Genomic DNA, 26,774 nt, shown 5'->3' on the forward strand with positions numbered 1-26,774 from the left:
CTTGAGCCACCGCGCCCGGCCCTCTTGCTCTCTTACTTGTTCTGCAGAGTGGGGAGCTGAGGCTGCATGAGGGAAGACTCCTGTACCCCAGCATGGTGGAGGGTGGGATGGGGGCACACCTGTGCGACCCAGGCTGTGGCCAGCAGAAGAAAACAGTAGCGTCCACCATGGTCTGCGTCTTCTCACCACGGATTGTCTTGGCTCCGGCTTTGAGACATGGGAGGCCAGATGAGGACAATTTGATGACTGTTTACAGAGATGGAGGTGCCAGGAAGCCACAGGGGAGCCCCCAGGGTACTCACCAGTCCAGGCAGGGCTGGGCGTCCTGGCAAGGAGCAGGGACCTTCTGCCCAGGGGTGTGGCCAGCCTGTGGGTGCTGTGCGCAGGAGCCCAGGAATCAAGTCCCCAGTGTCTCTTCCCTCCCTCCAGCATCCTCCCAGGGCCACCCTTAGCTGCACTCAGCCAGAGGGCTGGGGCACAGGGACACCACAGGTTTCCCTGGAGGCCGTCAGGGGCTCTGGTGGGGGTGGGGGGTGAGCCTGCTAGCTTCACTGCACCTCCCAAAGCCCATGTCCCCTGCCTGCCCCAACCAAAGTGGGCCTCCAAGGTGCTGGGGTGGGACAGAGACCCCACAAGGGACCCTCCCCTCACTCCTGGACCTGGGTGTTGTGGCTTTTGGCAAAAATAGTCACATACACTCCAAGTGTCCCCCTCAGCTGGGATTCCTGGTGTGAGCCTAGCCACCAGGGTGGTAGGACGGACCCTCTGGAGGCAAGGTGGTGTCAGCAGGGGGTTCTGAGGCCCCACGGTGCTAGCATCAGTCTTGGCTGAACGGCAAAACTGCATCTGTCTCCTTCCCCATGAGGCTCCGTCACCATCTCCTCTGGTGGCCACCAGCTTACCGACACATCCCCACCCTCCGGTCTCACTGATGGGGCCACTTTGGGCTTTGCCATGAATGGGTGAGGATGGAGGCCATGCCAAGAGCCAGGGAAGCCGGCACTGGCCGTCAGTCACACACAGCCTCTGTCCCTGCTGGGCCAGTTTGTACCTGGAGCAGTTGCTAGGTGACAGGAAGAGACCGTATTTGATGTCCCCTGTCCACATGCTGCCCGTGGTGCAGCCGAGAGTGGCTGGATGTGCCACCTTGGTTCTGCTGTGGGGTGCCTCTTCCGTCTTTCAGAGCCAGCGCCCCCCACCCCGGCTATGACATAATACCTGTCCCCTTCTGGGCGACATCGTGCACCGTGCGTCCATAAACCACCTCTGCACTTTCCCTTCTTGTCCAGAGGCTGATAGGACTCTCGTCATGAAGCCCTCGGTGTGGGCTGAGGCAGGGGCAGTGATTCAGGAGGAGCAGTTTCATGGGAGCTCTGGTCTTCTGCCCGCAGGACTTACTTCCAGACGCGCTGGGACCAAGTCTGGCTCTTCCTGGGCGGCCGAGTCACGTGGCCGTTGAATGCTGTTAGACTTCACCAGGGCAGAGGGGCATGCTTTCCAAGTGACAGGAGGAAATGGCCTTTTCCTGGGATGTGAGGTCTGGGCTTGCCGGGGCATGGTGTTTCTGCCAGACACTCTAGGCAGATTGGGGCCTGCTGGGCACCCACACTCGCAGCAGGTGAGGTGTCACAGCCTGGACCCGCTGCAGAGCCTCTTCTGACCAACATTACCTGCCATCCAGGAAACGGGTGGAAGTGGAACGCTTGGGTGTACACGCCACTCCCCAAGCCCAGATCCACCCGATGCGGCCTCCTAGAAGCAGTGGTGTGAGGCGTGATGACAGAGCTTTTTTTTTTTTTTTTTCCTCTTTGAGACGGAGTTTTGCTCTGTCACCCAGGCTGGAGGGCAGTGGTGTGATCTCGGTTCACTGCAACCTCCTCCTCCCAGATTCAAGCAATTCTGCCTCAGCCTCCTGAGTTGCTGGGACTACAGGTACCCACCACCACACCTGGCTAAGTTTTGTAGTTTTAGTAGAGAAACTTTAGTAGAGTTTCACTGTGTTAGCCAGGATGGTCTCCATCTCCTGACCTCGTGATCCGCCCGCCTTGGCCTCCCAAAGTGCTGGGATTATATGCGTGAGCCACCACGCCCAGCCATGTCAAACACTTTTTATGTCAACTGAGATCACGTTGCTTTTCTATCTGTTAATATGGTAAGGTGCGGCCAGGTGCACTTTGGGAAGCTGAGGCTGCTGGATCACTTGAGGTCAGGAGTTTGAAACCAGCCTGGCCAACATGGTGAGATCCTGTCTCTTGTGATCCGCCCACCTCGGCCTCCCAAAGCGCTGGGATTACAGGTGTGAGCCACCGCACCCGGCTATGTCAAACACTTTTATTTATTTGTTTTTTTTCCAAGACGGAGTCTCACTTTGTCACCCAGGCTGGAATGCAGTGTGGCAATCTCAACTCACTGCAAACTCTGCCTCCCAGGTTCACGCTATTCTCCTGTCTCAGCCTCCTGAGTAGCTGGGACTACAGGCGCCGCCACCACGCCTGGCTAACTTTTTGTATTTTTTTTTTTTTTTGAGACGGAGTCTTGCTCTGTTGCCCAGGCTGGACTGCAGTGGCCGGATCTCAGCTCACTGCAAGCTCCGCCTCCCGGGTTTACGCCATTCTCCTGCCTCAGCCTCCCAAGCAGCTGGGACTACAGGCGCCCGCCACCTCGCCCGGCTAGATTTTTGTATTTTTTAGTAGAGACGGGGTTTCACCGTGTTAGCCAGGATGGTCTCGATCTCCTGACCTCGTGATCCGCCCGTCTCGGCCTCCCAAAGTGCTGGGATTACAGGCTTGAGCCACCGCGCCCGGCCACTTTTTGTATTTTTAATAGAGATGGGGTTTCACCGTGTTAGCCAGGATGGTCTCGATCTCCTGACCTCGTGATCCGCCCACCTCAGCCTCCTAAGGTGCTGGGATTAGAGGCGTGAGCCACCGCGCTCAGCCGTGTCAAACACTTTTTATGTCAACTGAGATCACGTTGCTTTTCTATCTGTTAATATGGTAAGGTGCAGCCAGGCGCACTTTGGGAGGCCGAGGCAGGTGGATCACTTGAGGTCAGGAGTTTGAAACCAGCCTGGCCAACATGGTGAAACCCCGTCTCTACAAAAATACAAAAATTAGCCAGGCATGGTGGTGGTCGCCTGTAATCTCAGCTACTCGGGAGGCTGAGGCAGGAGAATAGCTTGAACCCAGGAGGTGGAGGTTGCAGTTAGCAGAGATCATGCCATTGCACTCCACCCTGGGCGACAGAATGAGACTTTGTCTAAAAATATATATATACACACACACATATAGAGATATATATTATCTATCTATCTATCTATCTATCTATCTATCTATCTATCTATCTATCTAGAGAGAGAGACAGAGAGAGAGAGAGAAAGTTCCACTGATTGATTTTCAAATGTTTTAAAACTGAGATGCAACAGGGACTCCCCTTAGGGGCCTGTGGGTCCCCCTCCAAGCATGGAAATAAAGGAAAGTCTCCAGTTCCTTCAGGAGAAATTCTGGGCCCCTCACCGGCCCTGAGAAGTAAATGAGCAGCCTGAAAGCAAAATGGCCCAAGCAGCTAAAATAGCAGCCAGGGGTGCTGGGGACGCTGGCTCCCATAGAAACCCAAGATTGCATCTTAGTATGTCCTGGAGTGACTTTTCAGAAGCCTGGGCCCCCACCAAATGGATCTACCGGCACGCAGGCCTCAGATACAGGGAACCAGGGGCTGAACTCTGCCTGCTGCTCTTGTTCTGTTTCTTCCTGAAGGGGGCCTGGAGGGAGCCACACCCATGAGCCAGAGTTAACATTCTTTTCTGCTGACCCCAACTTTTTAAACAAAACTGGTCTTCCTTAATTGCAAATCAGATTTTTTTTTTTTTTTTTTTTTTTTTTTTTTTTTTTTGAGACAGTCTCACTCTGTCACCCAGGCTGGAGAGCAGTGGTGTGATCTCAGCTCACTGCAAGCTCCGCCTCCTGGGTTCATGCCATTCTCCTGCCTCAGCCTCCCAAGTAGCTGGGATTACAGGTGCGCACCAGAACACCCGGCTAGTTTGTGTGTGTGTGTGTGTGGTTCTTTTTTTTTTTTTTTTTCCGGGGGTGGGGACGGTGTTGAGATGGTGTCTGGCTCTGTCGCCCAGGCTGGAGTGCAGTGACTTGACTTCAGCTCACTGCAACCTCCACCTCCCGGGTTCAAGTGATTCTCTTGCCTCAGCCTCCTGAGCGGCTGGGATTACAGGCGTGCACCACCACACCCGGCTAATTTTTGTATTTTTAGTAGAGCCAGGGTTTCAGCCAATTGGCCAGGCTGGTCTCGAACTCCTGACGTCGTGATACACCCACCTCGGCCTCCCAAAGTGCTGAGATTACAGGCATGAGCCGCCATGCCTAGCCCCAGGAAATCTTTGCATCTACTTATGACCTGGAATACCCCTCACCCCTTCAAGATATCCCTCCTTTTAGGCCAAAACCAATGTATAACCTCCATGTTTTGATTTACAGTCTTGCCTGTGAATTCTATTTTCCTGAAATTTACCCCTGCCTTTAAAAACCCTTGCCTGCATGCCATCTGGGAGGCCAGCACTTAAGCACGAGCTGCCCTGGTCCTCCTTGCTTGGCGTCTGTAAGGAAGCACCCTCTTGCCGCCTGCTGCAAACCTCGGTGTGGACATTGGTCTCATTGTGCTGGGTGAACAACCCTAGGTCAGCGCATTGACAAATTAGCTTTGCATCTCTGCATGAACCTCCCTTGATCACGATGTAGTTTTTTTTTTTTTTTTTTTTGAGACTGAGTCTCACTCTGTCACCCAGGTTTGAGTGCAGTGGTGCAATCTCGGCTCACTGCACCCTTCACCTCCCAGGTTCAAGCAATTCTCCTGCCTCAGTCTCTGGTGTTGCTGGGATTACAGGCGCGTGTCACCACACCTGGCTAATTTTTGTATTTTTAGTAGAGATGGGATTTCGCCATGTTGGCCAGGCTGATCTCAGACTCCTGACCTCAAGTGATCCGCCTGCCTTGACCTCCCAAAATGCTGGGATTACAGGCGTGAGCCACTGCACCCGGCCTTCTTTGTCTTTTTATTACAGACAAGGTCTCACGATGCTGCCCATTGTGGACATGAACTCCTGGGCTTAAGTGGTCCTTCCATCTCAGCCTCCCAAGTAGCTGGTACTATACGGGCATCCCACCGCGCCTGGCCATATTTCTTTTGAGTAGTATCAGTGTGATACATCTTTCCCTATCCTTTTAACATAATTGTGTCTTTATATTTGATGCGTGTTTCTTCTAGGCAGCGTGTAGATGGGTATTGCTTTTTTTACCCAATCTGACAATCTTTGCCTTTTAGGTGGGATGTTTAGAATGTTTACATTTAATGTGATTATCAATATGGTGGGGTTTATTTTTTATTTATTTTATTTTTTGAGACGGAGTTTCACTCTTGTTGCCCAGGCTGGAGTGCAATGGCACGATCTCGGCTCACCGCAACCTCTGCCTCCCAGGTTCAAGCAATTCTCCTGCCTCAGCCTCCATAGTAGCTGGGATTATAGGCGTGTGCCACCACGCCCAGCTAATTTTGTATTTTTAGTAGAGACGGGGTTTCTCCATGTTGGTCAGGCTGGTCTCAAACTCCCGACCTCAGGTGATCCACCCACCTCGGCCTCCCAAAGTGCTGGGATTACAGGCTTGAGCCACCGCGCCGGGCAATGTGGTGGGGTTTAGATCTACCATCTTGCTATTTGTCTTTGACTCATCTCATTTTTTCTTCTCCCTCTTTCTCTGCTTTTTTGGGGGGTTAATTTTTAAATTTTATTTCTGTCCTTTGTTGTCTTATTAGCTGTAATTCTTTATTTTAATGGTTGTTTTCAGATTTATACACTTTTTTTTTCTTTTTTCTTTTTGAGACAGAATCTCACTCTGTCACCCAGGCTGGAGTACAGTGGCGCGATCTCGGCTCACTGCAACCTCTGCCTCCCAGGTTCAAGTGATTCTTCTGCCTCAGCCTCCCAAGTAGCTAGGACTACAGGCACATGCCACCATGCCCGGCTAATTTTTATCTTTTTAGTAGAGATGGGGTTTCACCATATTATCCAGGCTGGTCTCGAACTCCTGACCTCATGAGCCGCCCACCTAAGCCTCCCAAAGTGCTGGGATTACAGGCGTGAGACACCGCACCTGGCCTACTATACATTTTTAATTTGTCACTAAATTCAAGTGATATCATATAACCTCATATATAGTCAAAGAACCTTACAACATTACATTTCCATTTTCCTTCCCAGACATTGTGCTATTGTTGTTACATATTTTAATTTTTCGTATGATATAAACCCCACAATACATTATTTTTGCGTTAATCAGATGACTATCAAGGCAGGTGGATCACCTGAGGTTAGGAATTCAAGACCAGCCTGACCAACATGGTGAAACCACATCTCTACTGAAAATACAAAATTTAGCCAGGTGTGGTGGCACGCACCTGTAATCCCAGCTACTTGGGAGGCTGAAGCAGGATAATCACTTGAACCTGGTATAGAATGAGACCACCACTTCTCCTGTTGTCCTTCCCAGCTTTTCCCCATCTCCCCTTTTCCCTAGGTTATAAGACAGGAGAAGGGAGAGAAAGCAAAAAGTTGGAAAGAAACAGAAGTAAGATAAATAGCTAGACAACCTTGGTGCCACCACCTGGCCCTGGTGGTTAAAATAATAATAATATTAACCCCTGACCAAAACTACTAGTGTTATCTGTAAATTCCAGACATTGTATGAGAAAGCACTGTAAAACTTTTTGTTCTGTTAGCTGATGCCTGTAGCCCCCCGTCACGTTTTCCATGCTTGCTTGATTTATCATGACCCTTTTACATGGATCCCTTAAAGTTGTAAGCCTTTAAAAAGGCCAAGTATTTCTTCTTCAGGGAGCTCGGCTCTTAAGACGCTCCGGGCCGAATAAAAAACCTCTTCCTTCTTTAATCCAGCGTCTGAGGAGTTTTGTCTGCGGCTCGTCCTGCTACACTGGGAGGCGGAGGTTGAGGTGAGCCAAGATCATGCCACTGCAGTCCAGCCTGGGCGACAGAGTGAGACTCTGACTCAAAAAAGAAACGCACTCCTTATACTCACTCATTTAGTTGCCGTTTATGGTGTTCCTCATTTCTTTGTGTAGATTCGGTTTTCCATTGGGTATGACATTCCTTCTGCTTGATGGACACCTTAGACACTCCTGCAGGTGATTCTTTTACTTTGCTGTATCTGAAAACAGCTTTGTTCTTTCCCAACCTCTGTCTCCTCTCCTTTGGGGACTCCAAATATACCTGTATTTCACCACTTGAAGGTGAACCACAGTTCACTGATGCTCTTTCCATTTTTCTAGTCATTTTTCTCCATTTCATTTGGACAGTTTGTATTGCTATGTTTTCAAGTTCACTGATCCATTTTTTTGCGACAGAGTCTAGCTCTGTTGCCAGGCTGGAGTGCAGTGGCGCGATCTTGGCTCACTGCAACCTCTGCCTCTCGGAGGCGATTCTCCTGCCTCAGCCTCCCCAGTAGCTGGGAATACAGGAATGCGCTGCCACGCCCACCTAAGTTTTGTATTTTTAGTAGAGATGGGTTTCACCATGTTGGCCAGGTTGGTCTTGAACTCCTGACCTCAGGTGATCCACGTGCCTTGGTCTCCCAAAGTGCTGGGATTATAGGCGTGAGCCATGTCGCCCGTCCACACTGATCCTTTTTTTTTTGCAGTGTTCCATTAATCCCATCTCATGTATTATCTCTCTCAGACACTATTTTTCATCCCCAGAAGTTCGATTTGAGGCTTCCCCCCCATCTTTACTTAACATATTGTCTTTCCTTTCCTCCAGCATCTTCAACATATGGAATATGATCACAGCATAAGTGTGTGTGTGCTGTCCTCTACTTGCCCTGTCACCTTTGTCATTTCCAGGTCAGTTACTGCAACCTCTGCCTCCCGGATTCAAGCGATTCTCCTGCCTCAGCCCCCTAACTAGGGCTACAGGTTACCTGCCACCATGCCCGGCTAGTTTTTATATTTTTAGTAGAGATGGGGTTTCACCATGTTGTCCAGGCTGTTTGTGAACTTCTCATCTGAAGTGATTCGCCCTCCTCGGCGTCCCAGAGTGATGGGATTATAGGCGTGAGCCACTGTGCCCGGCCCCAGGTCAATTTTGATTGATTTTTCCTATCTCTCCATACGGGTCATAATGTCCTGCCTCTTTTCATGCCTGGGTTTTTTTTTTTTTTTTTTTTTTTTTTACTGGATATTCAACATTTTGTATTCTACCTTGTTTGGCTCTGGATATTTTTGTGGACCTACACATACATTTGCATTCGTTTCTGTGATGTGATTAAGTTACTTGGAAACTGTATGGTCCTTTTTTTTTTTTTTTTTTTGAGGCAGGGTCTCTGTCGCACGGACTGGAGTGCAGTGGTGTGATCTTGGCTCACTGCAGTCTCGGCCCCCTGGGCTCGTGATTCTCCCACCTCAGCCTCCCCAGTAGCTGGGGCCACAGGCACACACCACCACATTTGGCAACTTTTTGGATTTTTGTAGAGATGGGGTTTCACCATGTTGCCTAAGGTAGTCTCGAACTCCTGGGCTCAACTGGTCTGCCTGCCTTGGCTTCCCAAAGTTCTGGGATTACAGGTGTGAGCCCCCACATCTGACTCTGGGTCTTGTTATTGAGTGGTGTTTGTTGGGACCTAAACTGTATTTAGTCTCATGTTGATGCTTCCCTACTACAAGGTGAGAACTTCTTCCTGCTCTAACGATGCTTCCCTGCTCTGGCTGCCGGACACAGGGACCATCCCCAGCCTTGCGTGGGCTCTGATCCTGTGAACTCCAGCCCCCTGCCTGGCCACCTCTATCTTCCCACTTGAGGGAGACGCAGGTGGCTGCCTGAGTTCCCTTTCTCTACACCGTGCCCGGGGGTGGGCGGGACAGTCCTCGCTGCTGGGTCGGTTCCCCTCTCTCCAGCACCACGGTCCTCGGTTTCGTGAGCCCAGTGCCTTGAGTGCTGCTTTTACATCTATTTGTCTGTTTTTTTGGTTGCTGCAGCTTAGAGTGTGTAAGTCCAACCCCTGTTACTTCATCTCCATTCTCAGCCAAGCCCCCTCCACCCGCCTGTCCCCGTCAGTCCCTATACCTGCTGTCCCTGAGATGCCGCCTCTGTGAGGCCTGACGGGCTCTCCCCCAGTCCCGCCTCTCCTGCCCCGGGGCAGGTGCTGTCGCGGCCAGCGAGGATCCGTGCGAGCGAACCTGCGCGCGAGGAGCTCACCGGGGCTGGGCAGGTGGCTACAAGAGCCTGTCTCCCTGCGGTCACCCCATAGGGTTGGCTGAGGATGGGGCCCAAGACCGTGAGGGTGGCTGACCGCCCGGAGTTTCAGTTTTAAGGGGCAGGACGTGCTTGCGCCGGCCCCTGGGCTCCGCGCTCCGCGCCGCCTGACCCGAAGGGGCGTGGGAGCCGGCAGTGCCCAGTCCCTGTTCCGGAGGTGGGCGAGGGGCGGGGGGCTTCCGGGGGACGGGACCTGGGCTGGGACGTGGTGGGCGGAGCGAGGAGAGGAGGGAAAACGCCTCGGGAGCTGCAGCACAGCCGCCACCGCCAGAGGGCAGCGGGGGCCCGCACGGAAGGTCCCCGGCCCCGCCCCGCCCACCCCGGCCCCGCCCCGCCCACCCCGGCCCCGCCTCCGCCCTCCCCGGCCCCGCCTCCGCCCTCCCCGGCCCCCCTTCTCCTCCCAGCCAGGCCCCGCCCATCCCATCCCGGCCCCGCCCCCGTCCGCCTCGGGCCCCGCCCAGCCCCGTCTGCCGCTCCGCCCCTGGTCCCGCCCAGACGTCTCGGCCCCGCCCACCAGGGGGCTGCGCCGCTGCCCATGCCCCTCCCACTGCCCGCCTCATTCGGGCGCCGGCACCTGCCGGCCTGTCTGTTGCCTGCTTCTACTCTGCACACTCGCAGTCACCTTTCCGCACACCTGTCCCCTTTCCACGCACCTGTGCCCGGCAGCCCGCACACCTGTGGGAACGCTGCCTCCTCGCCAGCCGTCCGGGGAGTTCAGCGCTGCTCTCCCACGGGCGTGGGACCGCCCCACCCACCTGTCCGTGTCCGCAGAGCCGGCCGGGAGGGCGGCAGGTGGGCCCCGGCGCTGCTGGCTCCTTGTGGGACAGTGCCGCGGCGGGGGCGCAGGACGTTCTCCTGCCGGGAGGACCACGCAGCGGTCCCCGGACCCTTTCCCCGGGTGCAGAGCGGCGGCTGTGCCAGCAGGGGCAGGACGGGCGGGCCGAGCGCACCTCCATCCGCCCTCGTGACGCCCACGTTGGCCCAGACACGGGATTTGGGGTGGAGGACGCTGGTCTGGGAACCAGCGGGGTGGAATGGCCGGGTAGTTCGGGCCTTGAGGAGTCCCAGACCCTGAAACTGGCACCCCCCACGCCCCGCCCAGCTCTCCTCGGCCTGGGGACACCGGCTGCCAGGCCTCTCCAGTTTCAGCCTTTCCTGGGAGGGCTTCCTGGAAGAGGTGGCTTCTGGCCCCAGAGAGAGAGGCTGCTCCGGGGGATAGATGCGGTGCTGGGGTGGTGACTCCGCGGAGTCGAGGGTGTGACGCGGGATGTGGGCAGGCCGTGGGGTTTGTGTTCCAGGACTGGGAGACAAGACGAGGGGAGGCCATGGGGCGGTTGGAGGTGCGGCCTGGGAACCCGGCGTGCTGGACTCTGAGCAGGGACGGCAGGCGAGGCGCGTGGAGGAAGAGCCGCGAAGAGCTGGGCGCTGTCTTCTCCGCGCCTCCGTTTCTTCATCTGCTCCTGGGGCCGCCTGCCCAGTAGCGGGGATTAAATCGGATGTTGACGTCTATTATGATGATTAATGTTCTTGTCATTCCCGTCACTAGCAGGTGAGAGGCGGGGAGGCCTCGGGTGGGAACATACCTATGGCCAAGGGAACGAGGTAACCCAAGCGCCCCGGAAAGGACCCCTGCCTGCATCGCCACGGCCGTCCCCGCCTACCCCGTCCACATCAGCTCCGGCTAGGCGAGGCCCTGCTTCTCCCTTCTGCTCCCGAAGACCACCCCGGGGCGCAGACCTGGAGGCCTCGGAGCGCCCGCGGCCGTCCCGTCCGCCCCATTCTGAGCAACCAGAGAGCGGTCTAGGCCGGGCACGGGGCTGCGCAGAGGGGCTGCGGGCAGGGCCGGAGCCTGCTCTGGGGGTCGCGAAGGTGTCCCGAGAGTTGGGGACCCGACCGGGCGAGCGCGGGCGCAGGTGTGGTGAGGACGCGGCGGCCCTCTGCCGCTCCTGGGAGCTTGCGGGGACCAAGGGCGCGCGGGCGGGGCCGGGGGCGCGGCGAGTCTCGGGCGGGGGCGGGGCGGGGGCGGGGGCGGGGCCGGACCCGGGAAAGCCGCCCGCCCGCCGGCGGGGACGTCCGCACCGAGAGGGTTAAGGCCCGGAGCCCGGCGGGGCGGGGGCGGCGTGCGCGCGCGGATTGGGGAAAAGTTTGGCGGCGGGGCGGGGCACGGGGCGGGCCGGCGCGCGCGGATTGGCCGGAAGTTGTGCCGGGGGCGGGCCGGGGTCCGGGCTCGGCGCTCGCTCCGGGAGAGTTGACAAAGCCCCGCAGGGAAGGACGCCTCGCGGCGCAGCGCCCCGGGCCCCTCGCCCCGCCGCCCCGGGACTCCGGCCCAAGCCCCCGGCCCTGCGGACTCGTCCCCGCCGCCTGCCTGGTCTGGGACCCCGCGCCCTGAGCGCCCGAGCCCGGACTCCGACCCGGCCCAAGCCTCCCGCGCCCAGGTAGCGCCGCCCCGCCCCGAGGCCGGGCCCGGGGGCGCGGGGCGGCGGGATGCGGCGCCCGGGGCGGCGATGACCGCGGAGCGCACGCCGCGGGCCTGGCCCTGACCCCGCCGCCCGCCCGCACGCCGAGCCCCCGCCGAGGTGAGATCCCGGCGCACGGCCGCGACCCCAGGTGGGCAGACGGGGGAGGGCGGGGGTCCGGGGCGGGGGCGGGGAGGGGAGGGTTCGGAGCCCCAGCTGGGCACGGGTCACGCGCGCCGCCGCCGCTCCTGCGGGCCCCCGGCCTGTCCCGTCCCCGCCCCCGCGCCCCACGTGGGCCCCCCCAGCGCAAATTTGTCCGCTAATGGAGCAGGCGATTATCTGCGGGGCGCTGGGTGTTGTGTGTCCTGCGGGCAGGGCCGGAGTTACAAGCGCCAGGAATCCAGACGGTGTGTGGAGGGGGGGCAGCGGGGGAGCCCGGTAATTAGTGTAAACCCTTTGTCTGCCTTTGATACCCACAGCTTCTCCCCGCCGCGGCTTCCTCCGCCTGGAGCGCGGGCGGGGAGGGCCTGTCGGGGAAGTGGGGCCAGACCCCTGATCCCCGCGGCCCAGGACCGGGGAGGGCGGTGTCTCCCACTTCCACGCTTTGGTGACGACGCCCCCAATGCCCCCAGGTCCGGACAGACCGAGATGACGCCGAGTCCCGCGTTGCTGCTCCTGCTGCCGCCGCTGCTGCTGGGGGCCCTCCCGCCGGCCGCCGCCGCCCGAGGTGAGTTCTGGCTCCCAGCCCAGCCAGCCTGGCCTCCGCCAGCGCCGCCCCCTTCCCGCCCGGCCCTGAACCCTGCCACAGTGCCCGCCTGGCACGCGCCATGCCCCGCCCCTGCCGCCCCGCTCGCCAGGCCCCCTTCCTTCCAGGGTCCCCTCACCCATGGGCTGTCCACAGCGCCCAGGCGGCCTCCCCCAGCTGGCCGGAGGAGTCCCTTTCACTTGTGCTTGCTGGCCAGGTGGGCTCTAGCCCTGGCCCCCAGGACATGCTTCTGGTCTTGCAAACACTTTCACCCTCCTACCTGCAGTCCAGGGCAGCTGATCACCTGTGGATTCTTGGGGAGTGGGCGGTTTGTGGCCACAGTGGACCCAACTAGGACTCTGGGAACCTGCAGAGACCCCCATGGAGGCCAGGATGGGCTATGAGAGATATTGGTGATATACTGGGTGTCTGGGACTGACACTGATCCTCAGACCCCCAGTGTCCCAGCCACTGGGCACACACCAGACCTAGCTGTGTGCCCTGGGCCTGCCCAGCCCCAGGCAGGCAGTGCAGGGCGGCTGTGTGGACAAGTCCCCAGAGCCGGGACGCACCCCAGGACTGCGTGCCTGTGGGCACCCGCTGTACCGGCCTGGTACGTCCTCACGCCACTGATAGCTAAGTGGCAGCCATGCCACGGGACCCGGCTCTAGCAAGGGCATCCGGAGCCGATGGGTGATGTGACCCCGCAGACTCATGCCCGCCATGTTCCAGGATCTGGGCACAGCGCTGGCTGCCCCCATGGCTAGGCGGGACCTGTGGCCAGGCCGGCCCTTTGGGTGTGTTGACCACTCAGGATTGTCGGCGCTGTGTCCACCAGTCCTGAGGCTTCGCACCCCTCCCCTGCCGCCCAGCAAGTGCGCCGCATCCAACCTGGCCTTATATGGGCACATTCGGGTGTTGGATGGCGGGCGGCGGCCAGGTGGGCCTTATGCCACAGCACCCCCCCACCCCCCTCCTGCCCACATGGCCTGAGCGGCTGCTCTGAGGGCCCAGCAGCGTCCTGGGCTGTGTGGGCACTCAGGCCATACTGGGCGAGCCCCCACCACCGCCAGTGGCCTGGGCTTGCATTCTCTTTGATCTGTTTGGCCTCCCCCATCCCTGCACCTGCCTGTCCTCTGTCCACTCGGCCAGGGAGGCTCTGGAGGCCTCTGTCCTGCCATGGTCGGTGGCTGGGGCTGAAGCTGACTGGTGGATGGCCGCGGTCACCCATGGCAGTGGGTGGCAGAGCCCGCCTCTTCGTGGAGACGCCCCAGCGGCCACCCCCTTCGCTTTCGTCCTCCTCAGCTGCGGCCTTGGGGCCGAGGATATCCAGCCCTGGCTTTGCGTGGCAAAGGCCCTGGCGGCACTGTGGAGCTGAGATTGAGTGGCTTTCCAAGGGCAGGGGCCTCTGTGGTTTGGGTGGAGGTGGGGAGGAGGTTCTTCCGGACTGTGCTGATTTTCCTAGCATGGACTAGGGCGCCAGGTCCATCCAAGTGTGTTTCTCCTGCTCTGAACAGCCCACTGTGCACCTTCGTTAGGCCAAGGACCAGCATGCAGAGGGTTTGGGTTGTTTTTGAAAAGCCATTTCCCGCTAGGTCATAAGTTCTGGAATCGGCACATCGCTAGACTCGGATCATATTTTAAAAGTTCCTCTTTTCCCAAAGTTTCACAATCTTGGTGGATTTGTCTAAAAACTGCTTTTTTTTTTTTCCCAATTTGAAAAAAGATAGGAATTGGCTTTCTCCCTTTCCCTTTTATTTCTCACAGTGGGAACTTGAGAGTTTGTGGATGAAATACCTTTTACGAATAATTCTGAAGGAAGTCGTTTCAGGGCTTTCTGAGAAGTGCCACCTTTGAACTTTTGCAAGCATGGCCTTGGGGACCAGCTCTGAGCGGCCTGCCTAGGAGGCCACTCCCCTCTCCTCTGCACCCAGCCAGCTGCTGTGGGCAAGCTGAGCCCTGACCCAGGTGGGCAGGGTGCCTGTCCAGGGGTGCCCCATGCCTGGGGAGTGGCGTGGTCAGGGTTGGCTCCCTGTGAGGGCAGGAGTCTGAAGGGTGTGTGACTCGGGGAAGCAATAGCCGTGGGTGCACGGTGCTGACCTCGGCCCCCAGCCAGGCCTCAGGGCCCTCCTCCCTCGCCCCAAGCCCTTCCAGGCAGTGGCTGGCCAGTGTGTAGCGGGCTGAGGTGGACGTGTGGGAGCTGGGCCCAGCCCCTGCAAGGTGGGGAATCGGGCCAGCCGCCCCGTTTCCATCTCGGGGCCCCACTCCTGGAAGGGAAAATAAATCACTGTCCCCTTGGGGGAGGGAGGGAGCAGTGAACAAAGTCGCCTTTGGCTGGGCCTGGAAACGCCGACCGCAGACTCCTTTATCCATTGTGCGGGAATCAATGGGCCTCCGGGCTCCCTTTCAGCCGCAGGCCCGCGCTGCGGCCCTGTCGAGGGGAAATGTTGGTTTTTCCCCAGCCGTGGCCTCCAGCCCCTGGCTTGCCCAGCCCTGGCTCAGGAACCATGGCCGCACTGGGAGAGGCGGGCTGTGTCCACAGGCTGGACCCCCGACTGCTGCATGCTGGCCCTCTCTGCAGCCTGAGCTTGCTTCTTGGCCCAGGGTGGACTCCTTTGCCCCATCTGGGCCTCTGCCGGTGACTCCAGGCCTGGTGTATCCAGGTGACAGCCTCAGCGGGTGGGTCAGCACAGGAGGGAGAGGTGTGCCCACACCCCTTTCCCCAGAGGCCTCCTCTAGGGCTGCCCTCCCTGCCTGCCTGCCTGCCACTCTCCCTGGCAGCCATCCCTGGAGCTGCTGGTCAAGCCCCAGGGTGTCTGGCTGCCCGCTGCAGGCAGCTCCAAGGTGGGCCACAGCGCCAGGGCCCACGGTCCAAGATGGCTGGGGTAGAGTGAAGCAGGGGATGGGAGAGGAGGGGTTTCATGGGCCAGGGCAGGCCTAACAGGAGAGGTGGGTACCAGTCCCCTTGGAGCAAGTCAGCGTGAGTGGGGGTCTCCCTCTAGGACATTGTCCCTGTGTGGGGCAGGGGGTGCCGCCCATCTTGGCAGAAAGCCCAACCACTTTTCTTCTTGCCTGGTGCTGTGAAGGGGCTGAGGAGTGAACATTGGCTGAGCAGTGACACGGAGGAGGGAGCCGGGCTGCTGCCCTGGTGTGTGGCATGGGGCCCGCTGGGCACAGTGACACCCTCTGGGCTACTAAGACTGTGAGCCCCAGGAGCACGGGGTCCCTGGGGAGCTTTGTCCAGGCCCACCAGCCAGTGGCTTTGGGCCCCTCCTCATTCCCTGTAACCTTCCTGCCCTGTCCCCAGTGGTGACCGTAGGGCTTGGTCTGGAGCACAGTACCACACCCCAGGGCATCACTGTGTGTCCCAGAGAGGCTGGGTGGCTGTGCCCTGTGGCCTGCAGGGGCCTGGGGAGCTGCAGTGGACAGGCCCAGTGCCCTCCTGTCCTTGAGAAGTCTGCCATGTGAGTGGGAGCAAGGGCTCCTGGCCTGGTGGTGGTGCCCAGTGTGCCTGGGCTGCTCAGTGGTCATGGCAGCCCCACCCGGGGGCCAAGAGCCCTGGCAGGGGGCAGAGCATCAGCTCACCCCTGATCTCTGGCCTCGGGGGTTCTGGGATCAGGAAATGTTCTTGTTGATGCTTCTTAAGTGGGGAAGGGCTGCCAAGGTCTTCAGGCAGAGCCCCTCTGGGGAGTTCCGGGCAGGGGAGGCCTGGGGACTGCAGCCAGGCAGGCTGGGGTTTTGAGGTGGGGGTGGGGGCATGAACCGGGCCGGGCCTGGTGAGGTCTGGACTGGGATGGCTACGGAGGAATCTTTGCCTGTTTCAGCACTGTGCAAGGTTCTCTTCAGGGCGTGGCACCGCCTCACGATGCTCTGGTGCCCGCCCTGTGCCCTGGCGTGTCAAGAAGGGGGAGTAGTGCCCTGGGGCTGGGGTTGCAGAAGGTTCCACCTCAAGGCTTCCAGAGGAGGCCCCCCAGCCTGCTGACTCGCTGGGTGCCCAGGGCTGGGCAGCGTGGTGGGGCACAGCTTGTGGGGTAGCCGCCTGTGCTGCAGGCCCCCAGGTCCCCGCACATCCTCTGGGTCTGCTCCCTGAGGGCCGCCTGGCTAGCTGGTACTGTGTGTGTCCTGGGTCTGTGCATGCGGGTGCACATGCGTGTGCCTGGGCGTCCCAGGCTGGAGGAGAGCCTGGCCCTGGCACCTGATGGGCAGCAGGCTGTGTAGCGGTCACCTGTGCTGTGGCTCCTGGGGGCAGCCGCTCTTGCACTTGGCTTCCTGGGGAGGGGATCGGGCCCTGGCACTAACTCTGGAGTTTCCCACTCACTCCTGCCCTGGGTGCCCCTGGGGGCCTGGCACAGCCACATAGTGGCCATCTGTGGTGGGGGCACTGTGTCTCCTCTTGGTGACCGGTGGGGGGCTGCCGGCTGCAGAAGGCTCAGCACCTGGATTGGCTCTGCACCCCCTCAGGGGTCTGGCACAGTGTGTCCTGATTCCCTTACCCTCCCTTCTGGTCAAGGTGAGCCCCCTTCCCCAGGCCACTCAGCTTCTCCAGGAGGACATGGGGCCTGACCACCTGCACCCCATGGCCAGGTCCCTGACCAGGCCAGAGAATTCCTCCAGCTGGAAACTCGGGGCCATGCAGGGCCCCCCAGTTCCCAGGCATCCTCGCTCCACTCTGGCCCCGTTTGGCTGCCAGGCCACTCTTGGTCCAGCCCCTCCATGCGGGGAACTTAGGGTTGGCCGGTCAGGGCTAGGGTTGAGGGGACCACACAGCCGGCCCCTCAGCGGTCAGCTCCACCTGCCCCTCCCTCCCTGGCGCACCGTGGCTTGGTCTGTCCCCACGGATGCCACACCCTGCTGTGTTGTCAGCCAGCATCTGCCCCTGCTGCGGTGGACGCTCCTTCCTCAGGAAGCCCCCGTTGTCCCCACTGGGTCAGGAGTCCTGTCCAACCGGGGCCAGCATTGCCCCGGGCTCTGTAGAGGGGCGGACACCACTGGCTTGGGCTATAGAGGCATCCTGGGAGGTGCAGGTACACTGGAAAGTAAGAGGAGGCCGTTTCCTGGTCCCAGCTCATGTCTGCTCGTGACAGAGGGATCATAACACTGCACGTGTGTCTGTGCCTGGGCGCCTCTCCTTACGCTGAGGGCTGTGTTCTGGGGAGCACCCCTTCCTTGCTCCCTGTGGGAGCCAGGCCCCATGGGGAGGAGCTGCCGTGGCCTCAGGAGGGAAGCTGGGCAGCCCTGGCCATGAATCCTCTGTACCTGCCCTGGCTGGCCACCACCCCCCTGCCATTCTCCCTACAAATGCCCACTGAGTGTCTGCTGTATGCCAGGCCTCGGGACATCGCGAGCACGGGAGAGGGGCTTGGGTGTGGGTTTGGACCATGTGGCCAGGACAGGCCATTCCAGAAGAGATACTGGAGACCCCGAGGAGCTGCGGGGTGAGGGGCGTCGGAGAGGGCTGATCTGAGGGCCTGTGAAGACGGGGAGGGGCAGGCCGCAGGGGGTCCTGCCTCTGTCCCTCCAGACTGCAGCTTCCTCCCCTCCATCCCAGGGCCTGCCCACCTCCACCCTTCCTGGGCCCTGGGAAAGAGGAGTCTCTGTGTCTGGGGATAGTGTGTGTGTGACAAAGCGTGTGGGCAGGGCGGCCTCTCTGGGCCTTGCTGCTGTGGGAAGCCCCTGTTCCTCCTCCTTCCCCAGTTGTGTTTTTTACAGCTGGGCAGGGGTGGCGGGGTGGGAGGGGTTGGTGGCATCCCCCTTCTTGGCCCACCGCCTCCGAGTCTAGTCCTCTATACCTGACAGCAGTGAGGCCCTGTCTCAGACTCAGTTTACCCTCATGTCTGGCTCCCACGTGGCCCTTGGTGTCCTGCCTGTGCTGGGGGCCTCTTGACTGTGGCTAAGTGTGTGCAGGGCAGGGGCTGTTCTGGAGGAGGAGGCTGGGGGGCATCTTGGCGGGGTACAAACCCTGGAGGTGGCACGGCGCCAATGTCATGCCCAGCAGAGCCCCGGTGCTGGCTCCCTGTATTTCTTCCTGGCTGCGGTGCGAGGCGGCCAGTCTCCCCACCAGATACCTGTGCCCTCAGGTCCTACCTCAGTTTCCCCATAGGCTGCGTGGGTTGGACGCCCATCCAGGTGGTGTGGGCTTGCCTAAACATAAAGCCCAGGCCGCTGTCCTGGCACGCTCATTTCCCAGGAATCTGGGGGGCTGAGCTTCCTCCTGGTCAGGCCCTCCTGCGGGGGTCTTGGGCCTGCAACATCAGGGTGTCCAGGGAGCCCAGGTGGGGGTGGGATGGGCCTGGCGAGGGGGATGGAGGGAGGCTGTTTGCTTTAGGATAAGGCTGGCTCCTCTGGCCTGGCTGCCTCCAGCCGTGCCTACAGCACTTGCAGGCCGGCCTCGGGGGCCACGCTTCCGGCCAGCCGGCAGTCATTTGGCTCTGCCCCCTTTCTCAGCAGTGACCATGGGCGGGGGTCCCGCCTCCCTGTCTGTGCCTGTCATCCCGCACCTCCTGCATGCCTGTGGGGGCCTTTACCTCCCCAAGCCTTGCTTGTGTCTGCCTGGGGCAGGGTGGGGGCTGGGGCCGGAGGTAGCCCCTTCCCAAAGTGCAGCTGGGGCTTTCAGCCTCTGAGGCGGGCTCCCTCCCGAGATGGGGGGGCTGGGTCTGTGTGCCCCCACCCAGGACAGGGCCGGGCACTTGCTCTCTTGCTCCTTCTGGGCAGTTGTGTGGGTGGGCACTCATGTGCATACATGAACATGCTTGCACGTGTGAGACCTGCGCCCAGGTAGCCCCTCAGGAGGCCCAGGTACCCCTGCAGGCTGTGGGCCACAGGAGCTGGGCTGGGCAGGGGCCTTGGCCACTCCCTCTTGATCCCGGAGGCCCTGTGGGTGGTGGGAGTTCGGGCAGCGACAGGTGCTGGTGGGGTCAACCTGGGGTGGGTCTGGGACCTGGGCAGGCTGGGAAGGGGTCAGGAGGCTCCTGTACTGTGGGCCCTGCAGCCCCTTCCTCCCTGGGACACGTTTGCCAGAGCTGCCCCCAGCCCTGGGCAGCTTACAGAACCACACTGAGGGGGAGGTGGGCTGGCAGCCCCCACAGCCGCCATCTCATTTCCTCTCTGGGGGGTTACAGGGAGGGTAGGGAAGGAGGGGCTTCAGGGCTGGGGCCCATGGCCAGGGTGGGAGGGTCCTGAGTTGAGGGAGAGATACAGGTCAGAGGAGAGACCCCCACATGTTTTCTCAGAGAGGCCAGGGACTGCTGTGGGCCGGGTGGGCCTGGGCTGGGAAGAATCCCTCCCTCCAGAGCCTCAGCCCACCCTTTGTGTTTCTGGTCACAGTGGGGAGGCTCCATGTCTCCACGCCCAGCCCCAGCGGCCGATGATGCCTGTGGGATCAGAACCCGGAGGCCCTGGGCCGCGCCCCCTGTGCTATCAGCGCTGATTAGGCCTCCAGAGAGGTGATAGGGATTCTCTGTGGGGGTCCCTGTCCCCAGACCTGGGGGGTGAGATTGGGAGCTGCTACCTGAGTGTCTGAAGACGCCGGTGGGAGACGTCACGGGGCCACTGTTAATTGCGTGTTGGAGAAACACGCGGCCCCAGGCACTGTCGAGATGGCTTGGAGCAGCTGCTGCCTCTTGGTGTCTCTGCACCCAGCCTGGACACTCCCAGACAGCAGTGGCTGCAGTTCGGGAGGGACACTGTCACCCATGGGCTGGCCAGAGGTGCTCTGGGAACCGTGGGGTGCCTGTGGCCACCTCTCAGATGCAGAGAGCAGTGAGTGGGCTGCAGTTGCTGCTGCAGGACTTGGGAGCAGCACGTGGGGAGTGGGGCACGCGGGGCCCTCCTCTCCCAGGAGCTCCATCCAGGTGCAGGCCCTGCGGTGCTCTGAGTTTCTGAGGCCTGCAGGGTCTGTGTGTTCCAGGCTCATCTTCCCGGCTGGCTAGGCACTGCCCACTGGGGCCGGTCACACACAAACAGGGCCCTGGCCCTGCCTTCCAGCTCAGAAGCACCCAGGCAGGGGACAGGGTGGGGTGGGGACCCGGGCAGGGGACGGGGTGGGTTTCTTTCTGCCAGGAAAGGAGGACTTGGCTTCTCCACGTGGGGTGGGACAGAGTGAGTGGCCATGTGGAGCTGCAGCCTGTCTGCTCCTGTGGGTTTCACAGGCAGTGGGGGGACATACCGGCTGCCAGGTACAGCCTCGGGGCTGCCAGCCAGACAGGATCCAGCAGTGCCCATGGCCAGCCCCAGCTACTGTCGCTCCAGAGGCTTGCCCTCTGACCCTGGGGCCTTGGGGTCATGCCCCCTCAAGGCTAAGGTGCCTGGCAGGGTAGGGCCCTTGGGGTGGGCAGACAGATCTGGGCATCTGTGGTCCCTGAACTCAGGTCTGATACTGACAGAGACGTGGGTGCTGCACAAACTCTCATCCACACAGTGCCCGTGCGCAGGCGGTCTGCTGTGCCTGATTGCGTGTGGATAGCTGTGGGGTCGCTGGCCTGTGTCCAGGCCCGGCTGGGCCCTGGGCTGCTGGTTGGGTGGGAGTTGGGTGAGGGGCCTGGAGCCTCTTTGGGACCCACCAGGGCCCCCATCCCCCTGCCGCCCTTGTCCTTGGGGGGCCGCTGTCCCCTCTGACCTAGGGTATACAGCTGCTTCCTGTGTGACCAGGAGGAGCCCCAGCCCTCTTGGCTGGTGGGTTTTGAGGGCTACCAAGCACAGCTGTTTTGCATCCTCTGGGGACCCTACTCCCCTCTCACGTCTCAAAGAGCCGGCCTCTGGGACCACAGAGCCGCCCCGGCCGTGAGAGGCTGCTGACGTGGTGTTCAGTGGGCCAGCACTCAGGGGCTTTGGTGCATGTAGGCAGCTGAGGCCTGGGTCGGGGGCACTGTGCCTGGGCCCCTCTACTCACCTTGGGCAGGCGACCCAGGTGGAGCTCAGGCCTGAGGTCTGTGCTGGGCCATGGGTCCCCTTTCGATCCCCCTTGGCTCTGGACCCCAAGCCCCTCCTCGTTGACTGTTCCTTGGACCCACCCGCAGGCCCTCCCAGGATGGCGGACAAGGTGGTCCCACGGCAGGTGACCCGGCTGGGCCGCACCGTGCGGCTGCAGTGCCCTGTGGAGGGGGATCCACCACCATTGACCATGTGGACCAAGGACGGCCGCACCATCCACAGCGGCTGGAGCCGCTTCCGCGTGCTCCCCCAGGGGCTGAAGGTGAAGCAGGTGGAGCGGGAGGATGCCGGCGTGTACGTGTGCAAGGCCACCAACGGCTTTGGCAGCCTGAGCGTCAACTACACCCTTGTCGTGCTGGGTTAGTCGCTGCTGCGGTCAGAGGTCATGGGCTGGGTTGGAGCCAGGCAGGGGCATGCAGGAGGGCGGACAGGGACACACCTGGGGCCTGAGAGTCAGCCAGCCCCGGGCAGAAAGCCTTCCTTCGGCGCCCTGCCCTCCCTCTGCTGACTGCACCTCTGCCACCATCCCCCAGGCTGGGCTCCGTTCCTGTCCCCATCAGGCTCCAGCCTCTGGGCCTTCCTCCGGGCAGAGGGCGGCGGGCAGCGGGCGGAGGGCAGCGGCCGGGAGCCGCAGGCCATGGTCCCACAGAAGGGCTGGGGCCCGAGGCCTTGGCAGGGTGTGCCGGCCGTCGGCTGTGACTTTGAGGCTCAGGTTTCGGAGTTCAGAGGAGCCGCGGGGATGCCTGGCCTTTCTGTTCTCTTCTGCGCCTGGGGCCTGGGTGCGGGGCTTGGACAGGTGTCCAGAGACACACCCTCCATACCTAGGGACCAGGCACCCCGCCTGCTCTGCTGGGCTCCTGGGTGTGGGGCCCTCCGGTGGAGCTCCTGGAGCTGGGCTGGCCCATTTCTGAACGCAGGAGGCTGGCCCAGGCCCCGGCAGGGTCTGGGGGTGCGGCCTGAGACAGCCTGGTCCTGGGCTCAGTGGAGGAGCGGCTGTCACAGGGTGGATGGAGGGGACATTCCACAGCACGCCCTGCCCCTCCAGATTGTGTGGAATGGGAAAACTGTGGCTGTCCCCCCACCCCCACCCCACAGTCCTTTCAAAGGCAACGATGACCGAGAGGTATGAGAGTCTCGTCTGTTCACCAGCCCTCGGCCCCTTGATGTAGGCTAGGGTTACCGCAGCTGCTGGCCGGGCCCGGCTCCCTCCTCCCCAGGGCCTGCAGACCCCCCGGAGCCAGAGTGGGGGCCAGCCCTCCAGCCCCACCCGTACCCGTCAGGATCACCTGCGCCTAGTGTGGGCCAGCGGCCCTTGCCCAGCTGTCCCTGGGATTCTGGGCTGTGGGTGTGTGGTGCAGCCCCCTGCCTGGGTGTCCAGGACTGTCCTGGCTGGGGCTGGGGGCACTAGAGGCCATGGGAGAGTTGGGGGTGCTCCTCAGGGCCCCCCTCACCTGCCCTCCCTGTGCACCTCCATTTCTCTGCAGATGACATTAGCCCAGGGAAGGAGAGCCTGGGCCCCGACAGCTCCTCTGGGGGTCAAGAGGACCCCGCCAGCCAGCAGTGGGGTGAGCAGGGGACTGCCGTCTGCCAGGGTGGGGGGTGTCTGTTCTGGCCCCTCGGCCGCTTCCCCATCCTCTGACCTCCATGCCGCCCCACCCCACAGCGCGACCACGCTTCACACAGCCCTCCAAGATGAGGCGCCGGGTGATTGCACGGCCTGTGGGCAGCTCCGTGCGGCTCAAGTGCGTGGCCAGTGGGCACCCTCGGCCCGACATCACGTGGATGAAGGACGACCAGGCCTTGACGCGCCCAGAGGCCGCCGAGCCCAGGAAGAAGAAGTGGACGCTGAGCCTGAAGAACCTGCGGCCGGAGGACAGCGGCAAATACACCTGCCGTGTGTCGAACCGCGCGGGCGCCATCAACGCCACCTACAAGGTGGATGTGATCCGTGAGTGTGGCCTGGGGCGCTGGCGGGCCGGGGGTGCTGGTGGGGTTTAGGGGCTGGTGGTCTAGGGGCTGGTGGACCGGGGGTGCTGGTGTGGTCTGGGGACTGGAGATCTGGGAGCTGGTGGACCAGGGATGCTGGTGGGGTCTGGGGGCTGGTGGGCTGGGGGTGCTGGTGGGGTCTGGGGGCTAGTGATCGGGGGGCTGGTGGGCTGGGGGTGCTGGTGGGGTCTGGGGGCGCTGGTGGGGTCTGGGGGCTGGTGAGCTGGGGGTGCTGGTGGGCCCTGGGGTGCTAGCAGGTAGAGTCTGGCGGGGCCCAGGAACCATGCCCACGTGCCGTGTTCCCACAGAGCGGACCCGCTCCAAGCCCGTGCTCACAGGCACGCACCCTGTGAATACGACGGTGGACTTCGGGGGGACTACGTCCTTCCAGTGCAAGGTGCGCAGCGACGTGAAGCCGGTGATCCAGTGGCTGAAGCGTGTGGAGTACGGCGCCGAGGGCCGCCACAACTCCACCATCGATGTGGGTGGCCAGAAGTTCGTGGTGCTGCCCACAGGCGACGTGTGGTCGCGGCCCGATGGCTCCTACCTCAATAAACTGCTCATCACCCGCGCCCGCCAGGACGATGCGGGCATGTACATCTGCCTGGGCGCCAACACCATGGGCTACAGCTTCCGCAGCGCCTTCCTCACTGTGCTGCCAGGTGCGCGGCCGCCACGCCACGCCATGCTGGTGCCCGGACCTGCCCCCTGGGCCCCGCATCCCACCCACCGGGCGGGACCCCACCCTTCCCTCCTGGGCTGTACAGGCTGGGTCATCTGCCAAGGGAGGGCAGCCCAGGGGTGCCGTCTCCATAGCCCTCGGGATGGGTCTGGGGTACTCTCCTGGTCTTTGTGCCGGCGTTCCCCTCGCCACCTCCTTTCCTCTCACTCTTGCAGACCCAAAACCGCCAGGGCCACCTGTGGCCTCCTCGTCCTCGGCCACTAGCCTGCCATGGCCCGTGGTCATCGGCATCCCGGCCGGCGCCGTCTTCATCCTGGGCACCGTGCTCCTGTGGCTTTGCCAGGCCAAGAAGAAGCCATGCACCCCCACTCCTGCCCCTCCCGTGCCTGGGCACCGCCAGCCAGGGACAGCCCGTGACCGCAGTGGAGACAAGGACCTTCCCACGTTGGCCGCCCTCAGCGCTGGCCCTGGTGTGGGGCTGTGTGAGGAGCATGGGTCTCCAGCAGCCCCCCAGCACTTGCTGGGCCCAGGCCCAGTTGCTGGCCCCAAGTTGTACCCCAAAGTCTACACAGACATCCACACACACACACACACACACTCACACACACACTCACACGTGGAAGGCAAGGTCCACCAGCACATCCACTATCAGTGCTAGATGGCACTGCCTCTGCGGTGGGCGCATGGGGCCGGCCAGACAGGCAGGCTGGGAGGATGGAGGACGGTGCTGCAGACGAAGGCGGACCCGTGGCGAGGAGGAATGGCCAGCACCCCGGGCGCTCTGTGTGAGGCATAGCCCCTGGACACACACACACAGACACACACTGCCTGGATGCATGTATACACACACATGCGCACACACGCTGCCTGAACACAGGCACACGCAGACATGCTCCCGGAACGCATACGCATGCGTGCACATGCGCAGGCATGCTGCCTGGACACACAGATATGCTGCTCAAACGCATGCACATGCACACAGACATGCCAGAACATACATGGACATGCTGCCTGAACACATCACACACATGCACAGATATGCTGCCTCGACACACACATGCATACACGTGCAGATATACTGCCTGGACACACACGCAGATATGCTGCCTGGACACATGCACACACATGCACAGATATGCTGCCTGGACACACGCACACACATGCACAGGTATGCTGCCTGGACACATCACACACATGCACAGATATGCTGCCTCGACACACACATGCATACACGTGCAGATATACTGCCTGGACACACACACGCAGATATGCTGCCTGGACACATGCACACACATGCACAGATATGCTGCCTGGACACACGCACACACATGCACAGATATGCTGCCTGGACACACACACACACATGCACAGGTATGCTGCCTGGACACACACACACGCACAGAAATGCTGCCTCGACACACACACATACATGCGCAGACAGGCCGCCTGGACACATACAGGCAGTTATGCTGTCCGGACACACGCACACATGCAGATACGCTGTCCGGACACACACGTGTGCAGTTATGCTGCCTGGACACACGCACACACATGCGCAGATATGCTGCCTGGACACGAGCAGATATGCTGTCCGGACACGCACACACATGTGCAGATACGCTGCCTGGACGCATGCGGACTGAGGTGCTTTTCAGAGGGTGTGCTGCGAGGCCCGCAGTGCGTGTGCAGTGAGGCTCATAGTTGATGAAGGACTCTCCCTGCTCCACCGTCACTCCCCCACCCCTGCCCGCCTCTGCCCTCGCCTGGCCTTCGCGGCTATTTTTGCCACCTGTCTTGGGTGTCCAGGAGTCCCCTACTGCTGTAGGCTGGGGCTGGGGGCACAGCAGCCCCAAGCCTGAGAGTCTGGAGCCCATGGCACTCCCACCGCATTCTCCCCCTGCCAGTGAGAAGGAGCCTTGGTATTTATATTTAAGAAATGAAGATAATATTAATAATGATGGAGGGAGGGCTGGGTTGCAGGGACTGTGGTCTCTTCTGGGGCCCGGGACCCGCCTGGTCTTTCAGCCACGCTGATGCCTGCACCCCGTCTAGGCCAGGCACCACCCCCCACCCCACTGTCGTGGTGGCCCCAGATCTCTGTAATTTTATGTAGAGTTTGAGCTGAAGCCCCGTATATTTAATTTATTTTGTTAAACATGAAAGTGCATCCTTTCTCTCCAGGCTGGTGTTTCTGCCCGTGTCTGTGTGTGCATGTGCATGCTCGTGTGTGCTCACATCTGTGCTTGTGTGTCAGGCCTGGTCTCTAGAACCAGCAGCCCAGCCCTCCTGGAGTCCCCTTGCTGGGCCGGAGCCACAGGGGCCGAGACCCAAGGGTCTCCAGGTCTGTCATCAGCACCTCCCGGCAGTAGAGTTTGGGTCTACTGGGCTTCGGGTGGTGGTGGGTGTGAGCACTACCCATGTAGAGTTTGGGTATGCTGGGCTTCGGGTGGTGGTGGGTGTGAGCACTCACCATGAGTACCCACGTGCCTGGCCAGGCCAGCGTCCTGCACCCCTGTCGGATTCGCACCCTCTCTGTGTCCTGGGGCTGGCCCCTGTGGCCCTCAGTGCAGGGCCTGGTCACTCCTCGGCTGCTCTGCAGGCTTTGGTGGGTGGCCCTACGGGAAGCAGCAGACCTGCCTCGGAACTGGG

The 26,774-nt window shown here is 61.0% G+C and overlaps 1 protein-coding gene across 8 annotated transcripts; it reads left to right on the forward strand.

The window, feature by feature from the left end:
- The first annotated feature begins 11,571 nt into the window (after positions 1 to 11,571).
- Positions 11,572 to 26,305, forward strand: FGFRL1 (fibroblast growth factor receptor like 1). 8 transcript variants are annotated; one of them, XM_045391997.3, is made up of 7 exons: positions 11,572 to 12,222; positions 12,417 to 12,511; positions 21,544 to 21,816; positions 22,942 to 23,022; positions 23,121 to 23,405; positions 23,752 to 24,105; positions 24,341 to 26,305. In XM_045391997.3, the coding sequence occupies exons 1-7, from the start codon at positions 12,107 to 12,109 to the stop codon at positions 24,781 to 24,783; spliced, it is 1,647 nt and encodes a 548-aa protein (XP_045247932.2). In that variant the 5' UTR covers positions 11,572 to 12,106; the 3' UTR covers positions 24,784 to 26,305. The 8 variants fall into 8 exon arrangements, with proteins under 8 accessions (XP_045247932.2, XP_045247939.1, XP_045247936.1 ...); XM_045392004.3 differs by having other exon boundaries at positions 11,572 to 11,763; XM_045392001.3 differs by having other exon boundaries at positions 11,810 to 11,935; positions 12,264 to 12,511.
- Positions 26,306 to 26,774: the final 469 nt, after the last annotated feature.

The sequence above is a fragment of the Macaca fascicularis genome, chromosome 5 (genome assembly GCF_037993035.2).
Source record: "Macaca fascicularis isolate 582-1 chromosome 5, T2T-MFA8v1.1".
Classification (NCBI taxonomy): Eukaryota; Metazoa; Chordata; class Mammalia; order Primates; family Cercopithecidae; genus Macaca; species Macaca fascicularis.